Raw genomic sequence first — 25666 nt, 5'->3', positions numbered from 1 at the left:
CGTTGGACTAACTCAGCCTTTTTTCCGGTAGAAGCTAATTCTCTGTCTTCAAGATGTCTTCTTAAATTAGTCACTGTCAGCTCATAAATCGTAGCCATTTTCACAATTTATTTTATATTCACTTGTATTATTATTATAAGTCTAATTTATGTTCGATCTCACTCTGACACCATTTGTTGTGAATTTATTAAAAGGTTCAATATTTATAACACTTACGGATTTAATTTATTTCTTTATTTATATTAACTTATCTGACAATAATTTATATATTATATCCGTACGTAACAAATTCGCGAGCGCGGGTTCAGAATTAACTGTTCCTTCCAAATAAAATGTCCTTTATATATGCCATTGCCTTTACGCTAGAATCATCGAACAGCCTTCTCGATTAGCGGCGAAATTATAACGGTAAGGCAAACGGGTATTTTTACATCGGCTCGACCGTTTCTGGAAGGTCCCTTCAGGTAAATTTCTGCCGGCTAATAGAATACTCTCGTAAAATCTAAAAACAGAACACATTAGTCATAATATTTACGGTTATTTTAGGCCAGGATAATTATCGTAACACAATAATTTTTAAGTTACACTGCAATATGTTCAATTTGGTAATATCTAAAATTACAAGCTTACAGTCAGATTTTAAAACAAAACGGAAACTACCCCAGGTGAGTAGACACTCTCACACTGATTTATCAGTCTGTCCCAAGGATTCTGGGGGGACACAAATTTGACAAGAGTATGCTTTAAAAAACAAACATTTTTCAAAATTGCAACCATGAATACTAGAACTCTACTTTCTGATGAAAGCTTTAAAGAAATGGAAAAAGAATTAGAAAAGATCAAATGGGACATCGTCGGAGTTAGTGAAGTGAGAAGGCGAGGTGAAGGCTTCGAGACCCTAAAATCCGGTCACTTGTTTTACTATCACGGAAAACAACATGAGTCAGTAGGAGGCGTCGGATTTTTTATAAACAAACAGCTAGCAGGAAATCTAAAAACTGTCCAATCAGTATTTACTAGAGTTACATATGCCACGTTCAAAATAAATACTAGATATAATCTAAAAGTTATCCAAGTCTATGCTCCAACAACAGAATATACAGACGAGGAGATCGAAGTCTTTTATGATGATTTAAGCACAGCCATCACAAACAACCGTACACATTTTACAGTTATATGTGGAGTCTTTATCGCCAAAATAGGAACAAAACTGGATCCAGCAGAAACTGCTCTTGGAAATTTTGGAAGTCAGGGACGGAACGACCGTGGCGACACTCTTTTAAACTTCCTACTAGAGAAAAACCTATTCCTAATGAACAGTTACTACTACAAGAAACTCACCGCAGATGGACGTGGAAAAGCTAAGATGGAAAGACGACAAACGAGATCGATTACTTTATCACTGATAAAAGATACATATTTACAGATGTAACAGTGCTAAATAAATTTGCGAAATCAAGCGACCATCGTATGGAGAGAGCCACCATTGTGTTAAATACCAACTATAAACGACACAATATGATAAAAAAGAAGCAAATAAACATATGGACACATCCAAACAACGAACAAAATTTTGAAGATCATATCGGTAAATTCCTTCAAGAAAAATCATCAACAAATGATAGTAACATCCTAAATGACATAATAGTAGAAGCAATAACAGAAGCTCAAAAGAAATGCTGCCCAAAAAGTGTGAAGGAAGAAAAAATTAGTCTGGAAACACAGAAAAAAATGGAACAAAGAAGAATACTGAGAAGCGACGAAAACTCTAGTAACGACGATATAAATGAACAAGGAAGTATCAAGAGAAATCAGAAAAGACCTAAGAAAATACAAAGATGAGAAAATCATCAAAACCATTGAGGAAAATAAGAGTATGAAAATAACTAGACGCAAACTCACAAATGGAAACAAACAAATAGTCAAACTCAAGGATAGAAATGGCAACATCACATCAAACAGAGAACATTTGTTACAAATTGTGGAATCATTCTATGAGACATTATATAGCAACCAATCGACTCTAGATATAGTTGAATATCAGTAGAGGAAGGTTCCAAATCAGGGTTCCGAAGATATCCCAGAAATCTCCTTGGACGAAATTTACAAGGCTCTAAAAAAGATGAAGAATAACAAAGCTCCGGGGGAGGACGGTGTCGTCACGGAAGCGATAAAGATAGGAGGCTCAGTACTGATAGCCAAAATTCAAAAGCTCTTTAATCTATGCCTATGGAATCAAAATATCCCAACAAAGTGGAATAATTCAATAACTGTACTCTTACACAAGAAGGGAGATATAGCAGACCTGGAAAGATACAGACCAATCAGTCTCCTTAACCATCTTTATAAATTGTACACCCGAATAATAACGAACAGATTAAAGACAAAGCTGGATTTTTATCAACCTCGGGAACAAGCCGGTTTCCGTCCTAATTACGGCACAAACGATCACCTGCAGTGCCTAAAAACCCTGATAGAAAAAACTAACGAATATAACCGTCCCTTGGCACTGATATTTGTAGACTTTAAAAAGGCGTTTGATACAGTGGAACTACCGTCCATCTTAAGAGCACTACAAGATTGCAGGGTCGACCACAGATATTGTAATATAATTAAAAAATTTTAAAACGAATACCCCAATTCACCTGAAAAGAAAGGCATTTAACCAATGCATCTTACCAGTCTTAACCTACGGAGCAGAGACCCTAACTTTAACGAAAGCTACTGCCGAAAAACTGAGGGTAACACCAAGGCGAATGGAGAGATCAATGCTGGGCCTGACATTGAAAGATCACGTGAGAAATGATGAGATACGCCGACGAACTGGCGTAGACGATATTATACTGCGAATCAATAAACAAAAGTGGAGGTGGGCTGGACATGTTACTAGAATGGAAGACGGAAGATGGACGAAGAGATTATTGGAGTGGAGACCAAGAGCCGACAAGCGAAGTCGAGGCAGACCACCCACCCGATGGACCGACGACCTAAGGAGAATAGAAACAAACTGGATTGCAGCAGCTAGAGATAGAGAGAACTGGAGACGTTTAGAGGAGGCCTATATCCAACAATGGATGTGAAAATGGGGCTAGATGATGATGACGATGATGATAATGGTAATATCTAGGACTGTCGTCCTAGTTTCGCTCAATAAAATATTTTGGAGTTATAGCAAGTTATGGATTCTTGGGCCTAGTTTCTATTTTTAACGTTGAAATAAATTATATCGAAATTTAAAGGTATATTAGGGTTTATAAAGTATTTTTTTTTTGATAGATTTTGAAGCGATAGTTGATTAATTATTAGGTATCTTAATAGTTTTGTCAGTAATCCTTGCTCTCACATATTTTCCCAAACGAAAAATGAATATTTCCAATACTGGCATAAGTATGAGAATTTTGAACCCACAATTAGAAACGAGAACGATAGATACCACTGAAATGTTCTGCTGAAGAAGAATGTTTGTGGGCCGGCTATAATTCTATTCTAAGAGAACTGAAGATTAGTAAGAGATTCTTCGGCAAAATCTACAACTCTATAACTGCAACAATTAAAATATTTTGGATATGTCATTAAGTCAGACATATATAACATAAAGATACTCATTAGGCAGATCTCCAACAAGATGGATTGACCAGATTACAGGAAGTTGCAAAAGACCTATATAAGGTCTGACAGAAATGACCAGATACATAATTCTGTGGATGTGGACCATATACGACGATCACTATACTCTCTTTAGCCTCGATCCACTAAGTCCAGATGTCTTACTTAGTGTAGATTTATTTACTTATTTTTTTTTATTATTCTTTCGATTCTAAGGTGTGTTTTCATCAGCTTTAACTTCCGAATTTCTTTTCCAAATTGTAATAATGTAGGATCGCCATATAATGATGTCGTATATTCTTGTAACGTTTATGGGATTGATTCTATCAAGAGTTCCATATAGTGGAACTCCAGGGTAGTTAACCCCTTGCAGGTGGTTAATTACTTGAACACACTAGATACTCATAATTCCGTTTATTATTTCTCTAAGTACAATAACAGATAGTACTCAGTTGAAGGATGACAACACTAACTTCGACCGTCTCTGGATTCTTCATTCTTAATATTAATCTTAATGCCGTGGTACACATTATTTAATAATCTTTTGCTTACATTGTAAATTTCACTAGGTCAGCGTGCGTCCTCGTTACAAAGATATTTTCAATGTCATAAGCAAATAATTGTGTTTAGCAATAATAGTGTAGTTGTTATTAAAAGGATTTTAAATTTGAAACTGAATTACTTAGATCTGATGCTTAATTAAATCCCGTTACAAAATTATACTTACTATCTTTCCATTTTTTCTGTTTTATTTTCCCTAGCTTTTTTTCATCATCTGTGATTTTTATTTATTTTTGATACCATTAAATAGTAGTTTTTATTGGTATTTTATCTAATATTTTCTCTTAATACTCCAAACAATTTTGGATCTCTTTTAAATTTTTGCACACTTCTTGTTTAATTAATTGAAAAATTGATATCGGTATTTTCATTCATACTCCTGTAAATGCAATTTCAAAATGTTACAAGCGAGTACATGCAAACAATAGCTACGGCTTTCAATATGACAAGCGAACTAGATTACAATATTATAAATATTACAGAGCAATGTATGAAGCTGCTGTTCATATTTAATTAGAGGCGAGTAACAAAGTATTACACCAATTTTAGCGATATCCTAAAATGAAATTTTAGGGATTAATTTTAGAGTAGATTAAAAAAATAAGTATAGAAGTTTTGGGTATCGATGAAAACCAATATTTAATTGTTAAAAATTAAATATTAAAAAAAAAATAAAACCCAAAAAATATGTTTACAAGTAAATTTCCAAGTTAAATATTGTGTTTATACGGGATTAAGCCACAATTGATTGGTACGATACTTTATTACATTTTTAAATAATTGATTGATTCGACCGTTAACCTTAATGGAAATTCATTTTATGTAACAATAAAACACTGAAATTTTTGTTTTCAAAAACTTCCACAAAATTTATTATAAACTCTTATCACTACAGCTGTTTCGGCTAATTGCCTTTCTCAAGTGATTTATTTTTTGCATGCATTTACACTTAAATAGTCTTAGGTTGAGCCTAAAATAGGTTGAGGAGGGGAGAACTGTTTGTCTTAAGTTAGTGATCCAGAATTATATCTGTGTTTTTAATTTGTTAATTTTAATAGACTCTAACAAGGATATCTTAAGGCCTTTATTTTTAATGTGAAGAATTTGAAATTCGTCTTTAAAAGAATATGATCTAGAAGGTGAAATTTGTATGTAGAATCTATTTTTCTATTATTGAAAGCCCTTTTATGTTCTGCTATTCGTTTATTAAAATTCCTACCAGTTTGACCTATATAAGTTTTTGGGCAGTCACCACATTTAAGGTTGTATACACCACTGTGTAAGTGCTTTTTATTTTGGCTCTTGTTGTTTTTAATATATTTGCCTAAGTTGTTATTTGTTCTGAAAGCTGGTGTTATTTCTTTCGTTTTTATGTGCTTGGCTATTTTTGTTGATATTTTGCCTGTATATGTAATCGAGCAGAAGGTACTGGGTTTTTTCTCTGGTTGTAGAAATACTAATTTTAGGGCTTTCTTGTGTGGTTTTTCATTTAAAATTTTATTAATCGTTAGTTCATTGTATCCATTGTTTACTGCTATTTGCTTAATGATATTTAATTCTGTCTCAAAGTTGTATTTTGACATCGGAATTTCTGTTAATATATGTCATCATCATCCAGCCTCAAGAGTCCACTGCTGAACATAGGCCTCTTCCTCATGTTTCCAACCCCGTCTATCTTGCGCCGCTCTCATCCAGTTTTTATTGAGTTTTCTTAAATCGTCAGTCCATCTTGTAGGTGGTCGACCGACGCTTCTCTTGTCTTCCCTTGGCCTCCATTCCAATAACCTCTTTGTCCATCGCCCATCTGTCATTCTGGCTATGTGTCCTGCCCATCTCCATTTTAGTCTGGCTATCTTCTCGATGATGTCAGTCACTCCGGTTCTTCTCCTGATGTCTTCGTTGGTTATTCTGTCTCGCAGAGTTATTCCTAACATGGACAGCTCCATTCTTCTCTGCGTGACTCTCAGTTTGGTAGCTGCTGCTTTTGTTAAGGTAAGTGTTTCTGCTCCGTACGTCAAGACTGGGAGGACACACTGATCAAATACCTTTCTCTTTAGGCATGTGGGCAGCTCACTTTTAAAAGTTTCTCTCAGTTTTCCAAATGCTGCCCACGCAAGGCCGATTCTTCTCTTCAGTTCATGAGTCTGGTTATCCCTGCCAATCATAATTTCATGTCCTAGGTATTTATATCTATCTACGAGTTCTATTTCTTTTCCACCAATACTGATGTTCTGGTTGGGTACCAAATTGGTCATGATTTTTGTTTTCGAGATATTTATATTTAAACCTACACTTTCTGTAGCCACAACGAGTTCCTGTACCATCTCTCTTGCCATACCTAGATCTTCAGCTATTATAAGTATGTCATCGGCGAAACGTAAGTTGTTTAGATATTCTCCATCTATTTTTATTCCCTTTGTCATCCAATCCAAATTCTTAAAAGCATGTTCTAGCACCGTATTAAAAAGTTTAGGTGACATTGGGTCTCCTTGTCTAACCCCCCGTTCTATTTTTATGCGATTACTGTTAGTATGTAATCTGACAGTGGTTGTTGCCTGCAGGTATATTTTGTATAATAATTTAGTATATCTATAATCTAGCCTGCATTCTTTAAGCGCCTGTAATATTTTGCTTAGCTCAACTGTGTCAAAGGCTTTGTGAAAATCGATAAATATTAGAACTAGAGGTTTATTGTATTCCACTGCTTTCTCTATTAGGGTTTTTATACTTTGTAGATGGTCATTTGTTCCGTAACTTTTTCGGAATCCTGCCTGTTCCCTTGGTTGATAAGTCTCTAATTTTCTTTCCATTCTCTTAACTAGTATTCGCGTAAACAACTTAAATATATGGCTGAGGAGGCTAATCGGTCTGTAATTCTCTAAATTTGCTTTGTCTCCTGCTTTGTGTAATAGAATCATAGTAGCGTTGTTCCAGTCTGTTGGAATATTGGCGCTGTGGAGGCAGATATTGAAAAGTTGTTTAATTTTTTCAAGTAATACATCCCCTCCAATTTTTAGTGCTTCTGATACTATTCCATCTTCACCCGGGGTTCGATTATTTTTCATTTTCTTCAGGGCTTCTTTGATTTCTGATTTTGTTATATCGGGCAATAAATCTGATCCTTGGTTTAATACCCCAGTTTTTAGTGTAATTGGAGGTTCCGTATTGTTATCTTTTTTTCTTGATCTATATAACTCTGTGTAGAACTCTTCGACTATTCTTAATATTTCATCTCTGTTCGTTGTTTCTTCTCCAGTGCTGTTTCTCAGTTTGTTAATTTCTATTTTCCCCTTTTTTACGCTCCTCTTCAAAACATTCATGTTCTTATTTTGCTCTATTGCCTGTTTTGTTTTTTCTACATTGTAGTTTCTTATGTCTTTTTTTATTGCCTTTGTGATCGTCTTATTTATTTGATTTATCGCTTCTTTGCTTGTAGTGTTATCTCCTTTCATTTGTCGCCTTAGTTCTATAAGGGTTTTCGTGGGTTGACTCAGTTTTTCATCTTTTTTGCTTGTCGGACAATATTTAGTTTGAGCCTGTTGCATTGTGTTGACTATTTGTTTGTTCAATATATTGATGTCTGCTGTTGTGGAATCTTTCAATGAATTACCAATATATTTTTCGAACTCCTGAATGTTAGTTGGTTTTGTCCATTTCTTTGGTTGTTTCTTATTTATCATTTTGAGTCTTTCTTTTTCGGTTGATATCGTTATTTTAGCTCTTACTAACCTATGATCACTGCTTGTACTGAACTGGTTTAGCACATTTACGTCTTTAAATAATTCTTTTTTGTTTGTTAAGAAATAGTCGATTTCGTTCCTTGTTTTTCCATCGGGACTTTCCCATGTCCATCTTCTGTGTTTCTTCTTTTTAAAGAAGCTGTTCATTTGATAAAGATTGTTTTCCAAAAGGAAAGTCAGTAGTTGTTTGCCTCTATCATTTCTGCCTTCGCTTCCAAAATTTCCCAATATTATTTCAGAGGGGTCTTCCTTAGTGCCTATTTTGGCGTTGAAATCACCACCTATTATTAAGAAGTGGCCAGGATTTTCCTTGATTGCACAAGATATTTGGTAGTAGAATATTTGGACTTCTTCGTCTGGATGTCCTGTAGTAGGGGCGTACACTTGAATGAACTTTAGGATATATCTGGCGTTTATTTTGATGTTTAAGTAGACCACTCTTGTTGAGATTTGGTTTATTGACACAATTCTGTTAGAAATTCTTTTGTGAATAAAGAAGCCGACGCCTCCGACTGTCGATTCCTCTTCTCCTTTGTAATAAAATAAATGGCCTGATGGGAGTGAGGTAAGACTCTCTCCCTTTTTTCTAACTTCGCTGATACCTACAATATCCCAGTTCACTTTTTAGAGTTCTTCCTCCATTTCTTCGAATCTTTCTTCGGTAGAGAGTGACCGAGCATTATATGTGGCGATGTTGAGGTTTATCTTTTTGACGCACATTGAATAGGGTTGGTTTACAGTAGTCGGGTTTTTGGCATTTAAACACCGTGCTTGCCTAGCATGTTGGTGAGTATTCATATTTATTCCCACGAGTAGCTGGGGAACGTTGGTCGATTCCTGTAGAGCCCCGCGTACAGGAACAATGCTAATATTCAATGGGATTTCGCCCGGTGTCCCAAGAGCATCGTTAGCGGCCGCGTGACGTGCAACCATTCAGTTTTTAGCACGATAGCTTCCACCTTAACTTACGGATTTTTTGCATCTGGTTTTCTCCATATTTTTGTTGGGTAGGATGGGGAGGGAAAGAAGGTGTGGATGGGAAGAATATATTAGAAAGAAATATAGTGACCCGTCTGCCTTCGGAAACCTTATCGCCATTCGGGGTCGGAAGAAAACAAAAGTTAGCCAAGAGGGGCTGATAGAAAAGATTAAAGACATTTCACTCAAGACAAGTTGAAGAAGAGTAAAATGTAAAGGCTCTTATGATCCGCCAGGTGCGTTTCATAAGAGTATGAGTATTGATACATTTTGTGTTCCCGCTCATACTTCGGGGTGTTGACTATGTAACATACTATGATTATGATAAGCTGCTAGTTTATGTTGTGTGGAATGAGATGATGAATTGTGTATAGTCGTGTCAGTATGGGTAGGTTTAGGAAATATGGAGAAGTCATGTTTCTTTTTAAGTCTGATAATTTTTAAATCTAAAAAAAATTTATGAATTGATTTTGTTCTGTTTCTATTGTAAATTCAATATGACTATAAAGTGAATTAATAAGATAAAAATTGGTCGAGTAACCTGTTAGTTTTTGTGAAACATACCAGTACGTCATCTACGTATCTCCACCAACATAAAAACGGTTGAATATGGGATGTTATGAAATCTTTGTCTCTAGATGATCCATAAAAATATCTGATAGCAATGGGCTTAGAGGATTGCCCATTATAAGTCCTACACTGTTATTTGTATATATATTTGATTATTAAATTCGAAGTAGTCCTGGTTTATGCAAATTTCAAGAAGATGTAAAATTTCAGATGTAATGATTGGATTTGTACTATTTTGGTCCAAAAGGTTTTATACTAGAATAAAAGTTTCTGTAGGAGGAATACTAGGAAAAATATTTTTTACGTCAAATAAAATTAATCTGGAGTTGTTAGGTACTTGAAAATGTTGTATTTTATTAATTATTTCTATTGTATTTTTTATGGTAAATTTAGATGACAATTTAGGTGAAGATTACTTTAGAACACCTTTTAGTGCCATTTCTGGATGGAATGGAATGATTTTCATCATTATCTGTTCTTAGATATCAGCTTTAAAATCTGATTCCCATTTCTCTGACATCTTCCACCACTACATCTTTTTATTTTTTCTTGGTCTTTCTCTCTTTTTTGCCCTCAAATACTCTCCAAACAATATTCTTGACTAGTCTATTATTCTAGTCTACGTTTTTACCACTTTTGTTATTGTAGAATTAGCATAAATTGGCACACTTATGCATAAGTTCCTCTTCTATATTCTCCCTCTACTACTTTTCTACCAAAAATTCTGCAAAATATCTTTCTTTCCCATGGTTCCCATTCGTTCTGTATGATTTTGTTTATAGTTCATGTCTCGACAGTTTATAACATTGTGGGTCTAATTATAGTTTTGTATACTCTTATTTTTGTATTACGAGATATATCTGTGGCCTTAATTATTTGACTCATGGCTCTAGCATATTCATCCACATTTTCAAATTCTACAACTGATTGATCCTCCCCCTTCAATTTGAAGGAACCCCTGGTATTTATTCATTTTTTGCTCGAGATTTCCACGTACTCGGATTTATTACTATTATCTTTCAGTCCCAGTCCAGGATTTGTTTTAACATAAAAATTTGATCGGTTGTTGATCTTCCCTTGCGAAATCCTCCCTGGTATTCTCCTAGATTCTTCTCTACATATATTTATAATCGTGTTTTAATTAGTATGGCGAGCACTTTATATATTACCTTTAACAAGGATATTCCTGTATAGTTTGCGCATTCAGTTCTCCCTTTTTGTGTATAGGAATTATAATGGACTTGTTCCGTTCTTGAGGCACTTCTTCGGCATCCCACACCTCTAGTATTAGCTCAGTAAGTTGGTTTATTAAAGCCTCTCCTCCATAAGTTCTCTGCCACAATGCCGTTCTCCCCGGGGCTTTTTTGATTTTTCATATCTTTTATTATTTCTTCAATTTCTTTTCTTGTGGGCTTTGGTATTTCTTCTATTACTATTTGAGGTTAAGAAACATTATAATTTTCTTCAGTAGTCACTCCGTTATTTAGAATCTCTTCTTAGAATTCTTTCCATCTTTCACATATTTGGTCTTTGTCCACTATCATGTTTCCTTGCTTATTTTTTACATTCATCGTTCTTCTTTAATTCCCCTTTACATTCCCTAATACCCAGTTATAATGTATTTTACCGCTTGGATTTTCTTAACTTTTTTTCGTTATTCGGCATACCTTTTTATGTACCTAGTCTTGTTTTTTGCGATCGCAAATTTTTTAATATCAAATCTGATCTTTCTTTTAACTCTGTTCTACATTCTTCATCAAACTAGTGGTTTTTTCTAAATCTTTTTGTTCTTGGTATGTTCTTCGACGTTGCTTCTTTTATAGTGATTGTCATTTTTAGGAACTTTAGTTGCATGTTACTCACAGTAGCACTCTTTTGTTTGGCGTAGGTTTTTTGTATTCCTTTTGATAATCCTGCATTACCTAATTTTGTCGCAGTTTTTCAAAAAAGGTTCAGTATTTGTATCTTCATTAAATTACCGATCCGTCTTCCACAAAATACAATGTAGCTCTGGTTGATTTACAAAGTACACCTCGCTTATAAAAAACAGTTGCAGGAATAGTGGTGTATATCTGACTTGCATCAAGTCTGTTAACAAAAACAGCTACTCATTTATTAGTGAAATTGTTACTGCCATCTATAATGGTATAGATAAATTTAAAAAGGGCACCACGTTTCCTTTTAAAAGATCTGTACCTCAAGATTATAAAGCAAGACACACCAAAATTTCCAAAATATGATTTACACCACCCTCATATATTGATATATTTTTCTGCATATTAAATTTACAAACAAAAATATAACATATCTCGGAACCTACAACATATGCTAGAAAAGGTTGTAATATAAGTTGAAAAATTTACCTAACTGAATGTAATTTATTATATTGTATATAACTTATTGTATCCCTGCTGATAACCTACAAGGTTCATGCAGTAACTACAAAGGAAGACTTAACCTACTGTAATTTATTTACAACTATTGACTTCACAATTATTAAAAAATGTATCCTACAAGCAGCAGAAGAAGCTTTAGGTAAAAGAAAAGTTAACAGAAATAAACGGGAATACAAAACACCATGGTACGAAGAAAGGGTGAAGGCACTAGCAAATGAAAAGAAACAAGCTTGCCTAAGATACAAAGGAGTGAAGACACCAGAGGCACGAGAAGACTACGTGAGAATCAGGAATAGAGTAAACCAAGAAATAGATAACATTATAAAAGAACACTGGGAGAAATTTACCAAAGATATGGAATACGACCTCTATGGATCCCAGAAAAAGGTGTGGAAGATGATAAGGAGACAAAAAACAGAAATGAATGAATTTGTACGCATAGATAACATTACGGAGGAACAATGGACTGAGCATTTCACGAAATTATATGGAGAAGGAGAAGAAGAGAACAGAGAAAGAGTCATTAACGAAACTCACGATAGAGTACTAATATCAGAAGAAGAGCTACAAGAACGAATAAAAAAATTAAAAACCAGAAAAGCACCTGGTCCTGATAAGATAAACAATCAACTGCTAAAATATGGAGGAATTATGGAGGATTATTCGTCGATATAATAAATACCACAGTGGTACCAACGAAATGGAAGGAATGTCTCCTGCTACCGATACTTAAAAAGGAAGACTCGAAATCCTGGAAATTATAGAGGCATTAGTCTGATGAATAGTACAATAAAATTGTTAACGGCAGTCATAAAAGATAAAATCGAGGAAAAAGCGAACATGGCAGATGAACAACAAGGCTTGCGGAAGAACCGCAGCACAATAGTCACAATTTTTATTATCAGACAAATAATAGAGAAGTCTATTGAATATGGAAAACCAGCATACATGTGCTTTGTAGATTTAAAAAGTGCTTTATTACATTTATTAAATTTACAAGCTGAACAAATAAAACCATCAGATAATAAGGACAATTAATGAAATTAACAAGAACAACAAGACCAGAGTTATAATGCCAACAGGGGAAACATAATGCATAGAACTAGAAGGAGGAATCCGCCAAGGAGACTCGCTCAGACCATTGTTATTCAATATGGTAATGAATCTAATAATTCACTAAGTAACAAAACGTCACGGATACCACATGGGAGCGCATAAAATCACGATACTTTGCCATGCCGATGATGCAGTACTAATTGCTGATAACGAAGATGACCTACAAAGGTAGCTCCACACCTTCAATATCACAGCAAACAAACTTAATATGAGAATATCAGTATAAAAAACAAAATGTATAGTAATCAGTAAAGAGTCGCGTAGATGCAAACTAGAAATAGATGGCAAAATTGTAGAACAAGTAATGAAATTCAATTACCTAGGAGTAGAGATCACTAGTAACAGGGATATAAGAACAGAGACCACAAGGCAAGCATCAGAAGCGGCAAGAGTAAGTGGTTGCCTCCAAGAAACCATATGAAGAAACAAATATCTGACCACGAAAAGCAAAATTAAAGTATACAAGACAAAAGTAAGACCAATCTTAACATATGCAGCGGAGACAAGAACCGATACAAAAAAGACGAAACAACAAATCAACAATATCGAAATGAAAGTATTAAGATCAATAGCGGGCATATCATTAAGAAATAGACAAACCAACAGAAGTATACGCGAACAATGCAAAATTCAAAATATTAACAGGTGGATAAAAACAAGAAAAAAAACTGGAACAAACATGTAAACCGAATGGGACCAGATAGATTAGCGAAAATCTCTAAAAACAACAAGCCGTATAGCAGAAGACCCGTTGGAAGGCCGCCAAAATGGTGGAAAGATAATGTACAGTCAACAATGACAGAAACAGAATAAGAGGCAGATAAACAGGAGTAATCCTAGTCGCGCGAATAAGAAGAAGACTTAACAATCATAAATTTTAAAATAAATAATCACCTTTTGTGTTTGCCAATAGAGTTTAATTTGGGCGACATAAATGTTTTTGACATGTATTGATACGATTTTTGTTTTTAATTTCATGGAATGAGTAATTTGCAATTTGGTTAGTTACCTATTTATTGGTTTTCCATTATTCTATACTGTGTTAACTAATTAATGATTATTTCAAAAGTAGAGTGTTGTAGTATTGGGAAAAGTAATTTATTTTAATGGATTTGTCAATTTTATTTGAACTATCTATTTCTAGGTGACAGAGTAAAATTTATATTAATTACAAGAGAACTTCATAAATTCCCAACTTCTCTCTGAAACTACACTTTGCTTCGAACACTTAAAATGCCGTGTTATTTGTGGCCTGTTAAAGTTAAACTAGTCTCGAGGGTAAATAACAAAAGTTTCTCACCGTCACCGACATCTCAATCTTAGAATACAAAAGAATCTGAACTGAAAACTTGATCGCGACCCACAGATGTAACCGATAGGTCTAGAAACTTTATTGTTAACAAAATTGAACAACTTTTCCATTTCAAAAATAAATAAGTACAGTTTATTTTTTTGCTGCTGTAAGTTGCCAAATAAGAACAGACCGCATGACGAAAACTGAAAATTAAAAATTGAAATAAGGTGTCTGAAATAAAAAATTTCATTCGTTTTTTACAAAATATTCCAAATGTCAAATTTAGTTCCAAGAAATAATATCTTCCACACGACAGTGATTTAATGACTTATTACCTGAACTTAGTTAAGATTCAAACTTTGGATTAAAATTGTTTAGACCAGACTTAAATTCGATAAAGCACATATGAGATGAGCTTAAACGTCACCTAAGAACGTCCTCTAACATGTATAATAGAAAAACTTTGATTTAAATTGCATTATAAGTGGAACACAATTTCTAAGATTATATCTAAAGTCTAATTAGTAACATGCCAGAAATGGTGCATGCAGTAATTAGAGCACTTAGAAGAAAATACTTGTTACTAATAATATTAAAACTTTTAAAATTTTGATAATATTTAATAAAAAATTTATAAAAAGTGTTTAATTTCTTATTTGTAAATCCAGTTAAGTTATTTAGAGCACCCAATGAAAAATATACTTACCTGTAAATGTAATCTTCACACTTTATAATTTTTTAAATACTTCTATATTTAATATTGTTACAAATAGTGGAATACACTATTAACTTATTGTGGCTGACTGGATCAAGTAATCCAAAGATAAAAATACTATATTCCTAACCCTCTTTAAATGAATTTATTTTATTTTATTTTTGGACAAAATAAAATAAAATTATATTAAATTACTCTTAATGAATGTACGTAGACTTCACCGTTACACATTTTTTTAAGTGATTGGGTTTTTGAGAAAAAAAAATTATCCCATTTGGGAACATTATGTATAAAAACTTTTATTAGAACCAATTGTCATACACATTAGATTGATGTATTGTCAGTATGAAACTATTCCAAATTGTGAAACTTCTTAAAACAGTTACTACTTTTAGAATGAAAGTATAAATTTTCTCGCTCTGAACCCTTGATTTTCCCTTATAGTTTATCATCTTACATATTTCCCTGCTTACAGTCCAGTTTGGCCAGTATGAAAACTGATCTGTTTGTACATATATATATTGTTTCTAGGTTCAATGCATCTTCTTTTGGAGGGTTGTTCGGGTGTGGAACTTCTAGGCCGACCTACTTTTCTTTTTTGTAAAACACCACTGTTAGTTGTTTAGCTAGAATTGTTTTGAAATTCGGCAGTGGTATAATCTCTTTAGTTTTTTCAATTTATTTTTTGATTTGCTTGTCTAATAGCCAAGCATTGACTACTGCTACATCCAGCATATGACAGAAAATAAGGTGGTACCATTTTTTGCTTTTGATTTTGATTGGATATAATCATAATAAGGAATCTTGCAGATCTACACTGCCCATGTGCCTGTTATATTGTTGTATGTCTGGGCAATCAATTACTTTCCTAGTTCTTTCGGTGCAAATGAATCTTTCCATTTTGGTTGTCGGTTAAGTTCCACAATAATCTGACAGTAAAAACACAATTTTGTTGTCACACCACTGGACTGTATGTATTGCAGTATTCTCATTCTCAAGTACTAGAGTGTTTCTGAATGCATCCCCTTTGTAATTTTTTTATTTCTTTTTTTTTGCCAAACTTTATAATTCAGAATTCGATTTGTACGGATTGTTGCAATAGAATGTATGCCTCGTTTTGACAAATATGACACCAGTGGTATGCTTGAAAAATAATTATCATAGAAGAGTTTGTGATGTTTATTGGATGGTACTTCTCTGCTCAACCGAACTACAACATTACTAGCAGCTCCCAAATTTACTTCATTCGGTAATTCTGTGTAACCATCTTTTCCAGCCAAAATTTCAAAATTATATGAAAATCCTGAGATTCCTGAGAGAACCCACATCTTGTATCCCCATTTATGAGGCTTTTTGGGATTGTATGTCTTCATGCTCGAACGTCCTTTGAACGATATAACTTGTTCGTCACAAGATAAGTGTTCTTCTAAAGGTATTTGCAAACACGATCTTTTTATTTGTTCAATCAGAGCGCTATTTTGTCAAGACTGCGCGTATTTTCTAAATTATTACTAAAATGAAGAAACCTTTTGATCGTTTCAAAATGATTGATATGCATTACGTCTGCAACTTGTGAAATTCTTGTTGTCGGAGCCCAATAGTGTCTTGTAGTAGGTTGTCTTATTAGAGACATCGACAGCAGTATCCCCATAAAATTTTTTATTTCTACAGAGCATGTGGTAGTTGGCTCTTGTGTATTTGCTTGAGAGCTGTATAATCAAGTTTGTCGAACTACCTCAATTATAAAATCTGGTGTCAAAAAAAGGACTAAACAATTTGTAAGGAGAATTGAGCTGCAATATGTTGGTTGGAAGTAATTCACTATGTTCAAAATGCAGTTTATCTACATTTCGCATAGTGTTTGAAGAATGCCATGTCATATGATTTTTTTTGATAGATTTTTGTTTCGTTGGTAGTTCAGTATCCGATTCATCGGTTGATAAATCATCATCTTCATTATCAGAATCTTCTTGACTGTCAATGATTACTCTAGCCCTGGTAATTTGTGCAGCTAATGGCTCAACGTTATCTTTATCAGATAGTTCCGAATGTTCACTTTCAAAAGGAATCTGTCGTAACTTATAGGGCTAAATAGTTTTTGCTTTATTTTTGTAAAACGATGTTGTTGGAATACTCTCAAATTCATCCATTTTTTTTTGTCTGAAAAGAAAGTTTACCTCAGGTTTATTCAAATTAATTTACTTAAACCAATAATGCATTAAAGATGTCTACTAACTTGCTTAAAACAAACCATAAAATATTTCTTTTTTTCAGTGTCAAAATTTACCTTTAGCGCACAATGTTCCTGTACGGAAACAGTAACAATTTGGGTCAAATACTAACAACAACAAAGTAAATTTATTATTTCAATATATCAGTAGATCCCTACAACACTTATAAACGCATATAATTTTTATTTCTCAAACTTACCTTATTTTTAGCTAATATTCGAAAATAAAATACACGAGCTACACTAACAACCTACTCCAAGGTCACTTCAAACAAAGCTGCTATTTATTCAAACAACCTATGGGTATACCAGCAACACACAATACACATCTAAGAACAAATGATCCCAAGAGGGAATAAGATGTGTACGAGCTTAAAATTGTCGATAGCAAATACTCATGGAAATTTTATATTTTGAGTTCCCATTTGGGTCCTTTATGCAATAGAGGGTTAATAGTATAAATAGTACATGGTCTTTCGCCGGTAACGTGAACTTTTGTAACATAGTTGGAACCGTCAGTCTTTGACATCGTCTTTTTAAAAATACATATATTGTTGGTTGTGATTTTTTGTTAATATTTTAATGTAGCTTAATATTTTAACTGTATTTAAATACTTCTATGGTAAGGAATTAAATTTTTTAAATACTTAATATGTACTTTAAAAAATTGAAAGAAATTAAAAATAATATAATATATTTTGGATGCAATAAATCAACAAACATATAGATAAGGATTGACATAACAGAAAGAAAATAAAATTATACAACAAATATCTGGCATAAACTGAAATTATTTTCCCATTTGTTTCCACATTTTCTTTTCCATTTCACACAAACACATATCTTTGCCACACTGTACCACTACTGCACGAAAGATTTCTGCGGATGAGCGGTCGAACCATCTCCTCAGGTCTTTCAGAAACGAGTTCTGGCGTCTTCCTACTGATCTTTTGCCCTGTGCTTTTCCTTCCAGCATAACTTGAAGTAATTCGTATCTTTCGCCTCTCAACACATGACCCAAGTATTGCATTTTTCTCTCTTTGATTATTCTTAGTAATTCTTTTTGTTTACACATGCGACGAAGTACCTCAACATTAGTAACTCTTTGTACTCATGGAATTTTCAGCATTCGTCTGTATATATACATCTCAAAGGCATCTATCTATCGTACATTTTATTTAAATATTATAATTCTGGATAGATTAATTTCTAGTATATATACCACAAATTTAGATTAATACGAATTGGCGTTAAAATGCTATTTTAATCAATAAGTTGACAACTTAAGTCTTTCAGAAACTTTCGCCTAGGAATTTGTTTGTTTGTACAGTATATTTCAACCATTATACAGTATATTTCCAACTATTTTGGATTAAGAATGAATGCTGTGACTTAACGGCTCGTTGTGCTGAGAAAGTTAATAGCAACTAAACTAGAACCGTCAAAGACAAGCAAAAATATGGTTTTAACTGATAATGTATTTATCATTCATTTAGAAAAATATACAATTGATAGTGCAAATTAAGAAGAAAATTACAAATTTTATTCTTAATCGAAAATTAAGTCCATAATAATAATCAGTGTCGTCGGTATCTTTATATTGACGCATATATAGATTGCAATGATGGTCGCCTATATCCGAAACGGATAGGCACTACAAAAAGAAAAAGAAGAATCTTTATTTGGATTGTAAATAATAACTGGGTTAATTGCTTCGATGCTATTTTCATACATCTAACATCCTTCTATTACTTTTTCAAATTCCCGCACACTTTTTGTCCAAATTGCAGGAGTAGCAATTATTAATGCATCTTGCCATGTTTCCAAAACTGCTGCGTCATTATAACCTTTAAGTGCAACATAGTTATCGTAGTCAGTTTTACGTATTTCTCAAATATGTTCAATGGGATTGAATTCATAATGGTAAGAGGCCAGTATTAACACATGTTCAAAACTATGTATGTTCTCGTCTACTATAAAAATTTTTGGTTTTCCATTTCTCCTGGTTAACTGTAGTTATTCCGGCTTGAAATAATTCCGAGAAAATGAAATATTTTTATACCTTAACCATTTTTTTATTTTATGTACTGTCCAGGAATTTATTGGTTGCATATTTAAAATTTTTGAAAGGTATCGATTTGCATTATTAAATTATTGCGACAGGTTAGTCTAATTAAAAAAACAAATGTGCTACTTAAACTTTTATTTATTTTATATACAAATATATGAATACACAAATATACAAATTTTATATACTTGTGATCGTGATCGAATTTAAATTATAATAGATTTATATACTCATTTTACTTCTTTTCGAGTACAGCAACAACTTTTATTAAGGACTGATATAGTGTCGTTTTACAGATAAGTCCGAGATTGTGCAAGCAGAACTCCGCAGGGGCGGCGGATTTGGAGAAAATCGAGGAGATCCCATTACGGATTCCGGCGGTGGCATCTCCCGGCAGCCTCTCTCCTATCCAGTGCACTTTGTCAATATCAGCAGACTCCCTAATACACTAGCTGCGTGGAATTTTATCACCTTCACAGACTTGAACAATAAAACTTTTTTAGTGCCAATCAATTTTATTTTGTATACTATAGGAATGGATATTTGGAGCTTGATACTTTTTGCAAACTTATCTTCTCTGTCAGTTTAGTGGAAGTTGATATAAAGCAGTGGAATAATGAAACTGATTGATAGAATTTTGAAATTTTTTAACAAAACTGTCAGTAATATTACACAGATAGTATAACTAAATAAAGGACTAACATTGCCCCTCTATTTAGTTTTTATTATAAAAGAGATGTTTTTATAATTTTAAACACCATTCAATATACATGTATAATATATATATATATATATATATATATATATATATATATATATATATATATATATATATATATACAGTGCATTCATAAAGTGTGATCGATTTTTATTTTTGTTTTTTAAACTTATTGGACAAAAATAACTTTTACCCCCACTACCTCAGCAGATGTGACGTCACCGATATTTTTCTAAATAGAAAGGACATATTTTTATCTAAAAAATTAAAAGCTTATATTTTATTTAGTAACTTTGGTATAACCGTATCAAACTCATCACATTCAAACTTCAGTATACAGAGTGTAAAGAAAACCAGTGCTCGTATTTCTTAAAATTTAAATTAAAATTTATTTAACAAAGTAAATTATTAAAGAAGTCATTTCATATTAAAAACAAACAAATAATCTATTTACAGCAAATAGCTGTAGTCGAATTGAGCTCTTTGGTTTAATTGACATTATTCAAAACGTCCAATGAATTCTTGGGCTATGCTTGATAACACCACTGCTGTAATTTGTTGCATTTCAATACGAATTCTCTATTTGAGATCTACCAAATTGGTAGGTCGGTTTACGCATACCTTACTTTTTAAATAACCCCAAATAGAATAGTTCATGGGATTCAAATCTGGCGTAAATGGCCTCCTAGTAGGCCATTTAATGTGGCCGCGTCCAATCCAGTGATTGGGAAAAGTTACATTTAGATATTTTCTAACCACTACAGCATAATGTGTCTTTGTCCATCCTGATGAAACCAAATGGTCGGATCTATTTGACCAGGATTATTAATATCTGGAAATGTTGCGGTTAAAAATGGTACTACGTAGGTTTAGGGATACGATGGTATCTCTAACAATCCCAGCCCATACATTTATTTTTTGGATATATTGGGTATAAACTTCCATTGTCCAATTGAAATTTTCTGTTGCCCAATAATGACAATTTTGGCTATTAACGGTACCATTTAAACAAAACGTAGCCTCATCGGAAAACAGGAATTCAAATTTATTATTTTGATTACATAATTCTTGCATATTTTCGCAAAACTCACTGTGTCTATTAAACTCGTCTTCATTGAGTTCACGTATAAGTTTAATTTTATATGGATGTAATTTGGCCTTTTTTAGAATTTAATGAAAAGCACCACGACAGATTTCATTGTTAGTTGATAAAGTTGTAATTGAAGAATGAGGATTTTCTTCAATTTCAAGTAATACATTTAATCGATTGTTATCGGAAACAGGGTCTGCCACTCTTGAGCTTATCTCTAACATTGCCAATATCATTAAATTTATGCAATATTTTGCTTACCATCGCTTTATATTTTATATTTTTTTTTCCTTTGTTGCAAGCTATGCCGATCTCTTTTACCTTTATTTTACCATCAACTTTTTATTGTTTGAAACGTTTTAAACGTTTGGCATTCCTTTCCTCAGATAGCTTCGCTTCCTCCGTGGGTGTGTTGGTTGTTGCTTTGAAAACCTCAGTGTCTTCTAACATTATTGCCACAAATTGGTAGCATTGCTGTGATCCTTTCCCAAGTTAATATGCTCCTTTTGTAACTTGACAGCACCGTACTGAAGACCACCAATAGTCAGAGATATGTACATACGGTTGCCTTTCATCTTATAAACATATTTTATTATATTTTTTTCCTTTGTTGCGAGTTATGCCAATATCTCTTACCTTTATTTTACTATTAACTAGCATTAACCTTTTCCTTATATATATATATATATATATATATATATATATATATATATATATATATATATATATATATATACTACTACTACTACTAAGGATTTCCACAGTTTTCACTGTCTTCCTTCACTCAACCGTTTTCTCCAATTTTCCCTGTCATTCCAGTCTCCATCTCGCAGGGTTCTTTTCTCCATAGCCTCGTCGATTTCATCTCTGAATGACCTTCGGGGTCTTCCTCTCTTTCTTCTTCCAATCGGGCTCCATTCTGTGATTTTGTTTATCCAGCGTCCTCTGTCCGCTCTTCTGACGTGGCCGTACCAGGATAGTCTCTTCTCCTCTATATAGTCGATTATGTCTGATTGCACTCCCATTCTCCGCTTAATCTCTGCGTTTTCAATTCTGTCTCTTTTTGTAAGTCTACAGCTTCTCCTCAGGAACTCCATTTCTACTGCTCTTATTCTACCTCTATTTCTCTTGTTTATTGTCCAGTTTTCGGACCCATATGTCAGGATACTTCTTGTCAGGGTGTTATATATTCTCTTTTTTGTCTTTATCGTAATGTTCTTATCCCACAACACTGAGTTTAGTTGTCTTATACAGTTTCTTGTTTGTCTCAGTCTGTTGTTTATATCTTCTTCTGTTGTTCCCTGGTTCGATATTATGGTTCCTAAATACTTGAATTTATCTGTTCCATTTATTTGTCTTCCCTCGTCTATCTCTAGGTTTCTCATATCCTTGTTTTCTGTTGTTAGGTATTCGGTTTTCTCTAAGTTTATTTCCATTCCGTTGTTTTTATATTCTTCTTCTAGTTTTCTGAGCATAAAGCTGAGATCTTCTTCATCTTGTGCGATGACTACTTGATCGTCGGCAAAACTTAAGGTGTATAGGTATTCGTCTCTTACTGGTATGCCCATTCCTTCGCACTTTCTCCTCCATGGTTTGAGTGTCTTTTCCAAGAATATTTTAAACAGAGTAGGGGACGTAGCACAGCCTTGTAGAAGTCCTTTTGTCGTCTTAAATGGATTGTAGGCTTTATTTCCACATTTAATAGCTACTTTGTTTTCTTTGTATAGTGCTTTAATATATAATATAATATATATATATATATATATATATATATATATATATATATATATATATATATATATATAATATAACCCAGAACTAAAATTTTTATAAAAGTTTAAGTTAAACTCAACAGTTTTCCGGGTTGAACTACTTGATTCATCACTGCCCCGAGCTTTCGACATCCTCTATGATGTCTTCTTTAGGACTTTTGGGGGCTTGGTAGACTGAGTTCACTACACTGTTCACTACTCACTACACTACCAAATGATCTATACAAGTTCTTCTCGCGCTGAAGCCATTTTAATTTTCAATTTCTTTTAATTTTCTTGCTCGATTCCATTCTTAATAATGTTCCTGTAGACTTTCGATGGAAAATTTATTGTGCTTAAGCCTCTGATGTTTATACATTTTTCCCCTTTCCTTTTTGTAGATGTTACTAATGTATGCTTCTGTCCATTCATGGTCTCGAAAAAATTCTATAAAAAAGTAGGCAAGGAGTTCCCAAAGAATTTTTGGTGGATGTTTTATTAACTCGTTGGGAATGCGTTTCGGTCCACATGTTTTTTTTAAGTCGTTTAGCCAACTCTTCAACTTCTCCCACGCTTATCCCGTCATCTTCTTCATAGTCCAGGTTGTATGTTGTTTCATCGATAATTAAAGGTATGGTGGAGTTTCGTTACCAATAGAGTGTAGTGTTGTTTCTAACTTGTTTAATCTCGATTAGTGATTCCACTCTCACTGTGAGTTTTATTATACCGAAAGTCTTCCCATAGCTGGTGGAACTCGTTGTATTGTTAATTTCTACATTTTTTAATTCAACATTTAACCCAAAAATTACCTACCTAGTTCCCATTTCTGGCCGAAAATTAAACAAGCCCTGATCTAACTCCATTTCACATTTTCTAACATTCTGTAATGACTTATTTTAAAAAGGATGTTTAGGACATGATCCTGAAATGAACCCATTGTTGTTTACGTTGTTGTTCTTTTAAATAGAAATAAAGAGGATCTATAGATTTAATTAAACAGTCTCATTAACATATCGATATTTTCTTCGTCTTTGTATTAATCAAAAAATCTTTTTGATTTAATACTTGTCAAAAAAATCGATGTCTACTGCTTTTTTTCAATACTCATTAAGGATCTTTCACCATTTTTTGTAGTGCATTCGCCAATATCAAACGTCTTTTTGTTTATTAAAATATAATATTAATTATTTGTAAAATACCTATGTCTTTACAAAATCGTTATACAAAATCTTATTTCGTGGTACTAAAAAAGATTTATAAAAGAAAGCTTTTAAATAAAAAGCTCCATTTCTGATATACCTCCTTTAGATAATTTGTGGCATGTCAATAAAATTATAGGAATTATAAGATCTTAGAATTTGTTGACAACCTTTAAGTGACGACGATAGGTTATCATATTAAATTACATAGAAACATATTTGTAAGGAATATAAATAAGATTATAAGTACATATATCAAATTTTATTATATAAAATAGTATATTTTGATTTATATCAGAAAATATTTGTGGTAAGGGGGATACTTCAGATGGATACTGTATAATGTTAAATACAAAAAGGTACGTTAATGTTATTGATTCCTTTATTTAGGAAAAATTTAAGTTTTTAAAGATTCAGAAAGACGAATTTCTGAAAAAATTACGTTTTTATGCGTATTTTTAATTCGCATATTAATACAACCTAAATACTCCTACTGAAACGAGAAAATTAACGAATATTGTAGAACTTCTATTTGTCTATTTTAACAGCAGTTAATTTCAAATCAGAATTTCAACAAATTAAGACAAAGAATAGTTAAAAAGTATTCTCTTCTACAAAACCTTAAAGGCATGTTTACACGTATCCAGTAGCTGGTACTGATCTCACTGGAATGCCAGTCCCTACTTGGTAGGGTCAGTGATTTGTTGTTATTGTCAGTGCCGTGTTAGTTTTTCAAAAATGGAATTAGAGCAAAAGCAGTTGTTGAACAGAAAATGTGTGAAGAAAATGTCTGATCTATTAAGGAAGGAGCTCATTAATATGTTGAAAGAAAAGGTAAAGAAAATACGTCCACAACATATTCATAGATTTCAAACAAGCCTACGACTCAATTAATAGGAACAAGTTATATCAAATATTGCAGAGCTTTAATATCCCCCAAAAATACATCCAACTGGTAAAAACAACAATAGATTCGTCAATAGCAACTGTCAGAGTCCAAAATGAGCTCACTGAAAACTTTACGATAGCCCAGGGATTAAAGCAAGGAGATGGGCTGGCACCGACACTATTCAACCTGACCTTGGAATATGTGATAAGACAGCTGAATATAGGAAGGGGTAATCTCCTAACAAATAAATCAATACAGATTGCCGTCTATGCCGATGATATCAGCATCATGTCTCGCAGAACAGAAGAGGCGGCAGAAATATATTCACAATTAAAATCAAAGGAAAAAGAGATCGGACTAGAAATAAATATTCAATATTGAAACGGTAGAAAGTTTCACATATTTAGGAGTTACATTAAACACGGATGGAACAGAAGAACCAGAAATTCAAAGAAGAATAGTAAAGGGAAACAAAGCTTATTTTTCACTCGATCATGTGTTTCGCTCCAAAAACACACACTGGATATCGAAAATCAGGGTCTACAAAACTATTATCAGACCAATAGTATGTTATGGATGCGAAACATGGGTGATGACAGAAGAGACAAAAAGAAAACTGGAAGTCTTCGAAAGAAAAGTCCTAAGAAAGATATTTGGACCTATTAACGAAAGCGGAATATATAGATCCAGGTATAACCATGAACTCTACCAACTGTTCAAAGAGACACCGATCTCAGAATTCGTT

The 25666-nt window shown here is 33.2% G+C and overlaps 1 protein-coding gene across 1 annotated transcript in view; it reads left to right on the top strand.

The window, feature by feature from the left end:
• Positions 1-19945, top strand: part of LOC140433947 (retinal guanylyl cyclase 2) — a 518935-nt gene extending 498990 nt beyond the window's left edge. Inside the window, exon 19 of the mRNA XM_072521918.1 lies at positions 19571-19945. Coding sequence (XP_072378019.1) covers positions 19571-19726 — 156 coding nt within the window. The 3' untranslated portion in view covers positions 19727-19945. The remainder of the gene's footprint in view (positions 1-19570) is intronic.
• Positions 19946-25666: the final 5721 nt, after the last annotated feature.

The sequence above is a fragment of the Diabrotica undecimpunctata genome, chromosome 2 (assembly GCF_040954645.1).
Source record: "Diabrotica undecimpunctata isolate CICGRU chromosome 2, icDiaUnde3, whole genome shotgun sequence".
NCBI classification, from domain to species: Eukaryota; Metazoa; Arthropoda; class Insecta; order Coleoptera; family Chrysomelidae; genus Diabrotica; species Diabrotica undecimpunctata.
This window is presented reverse-complemented; position numbering and strand designations above follow the sequence as displayed.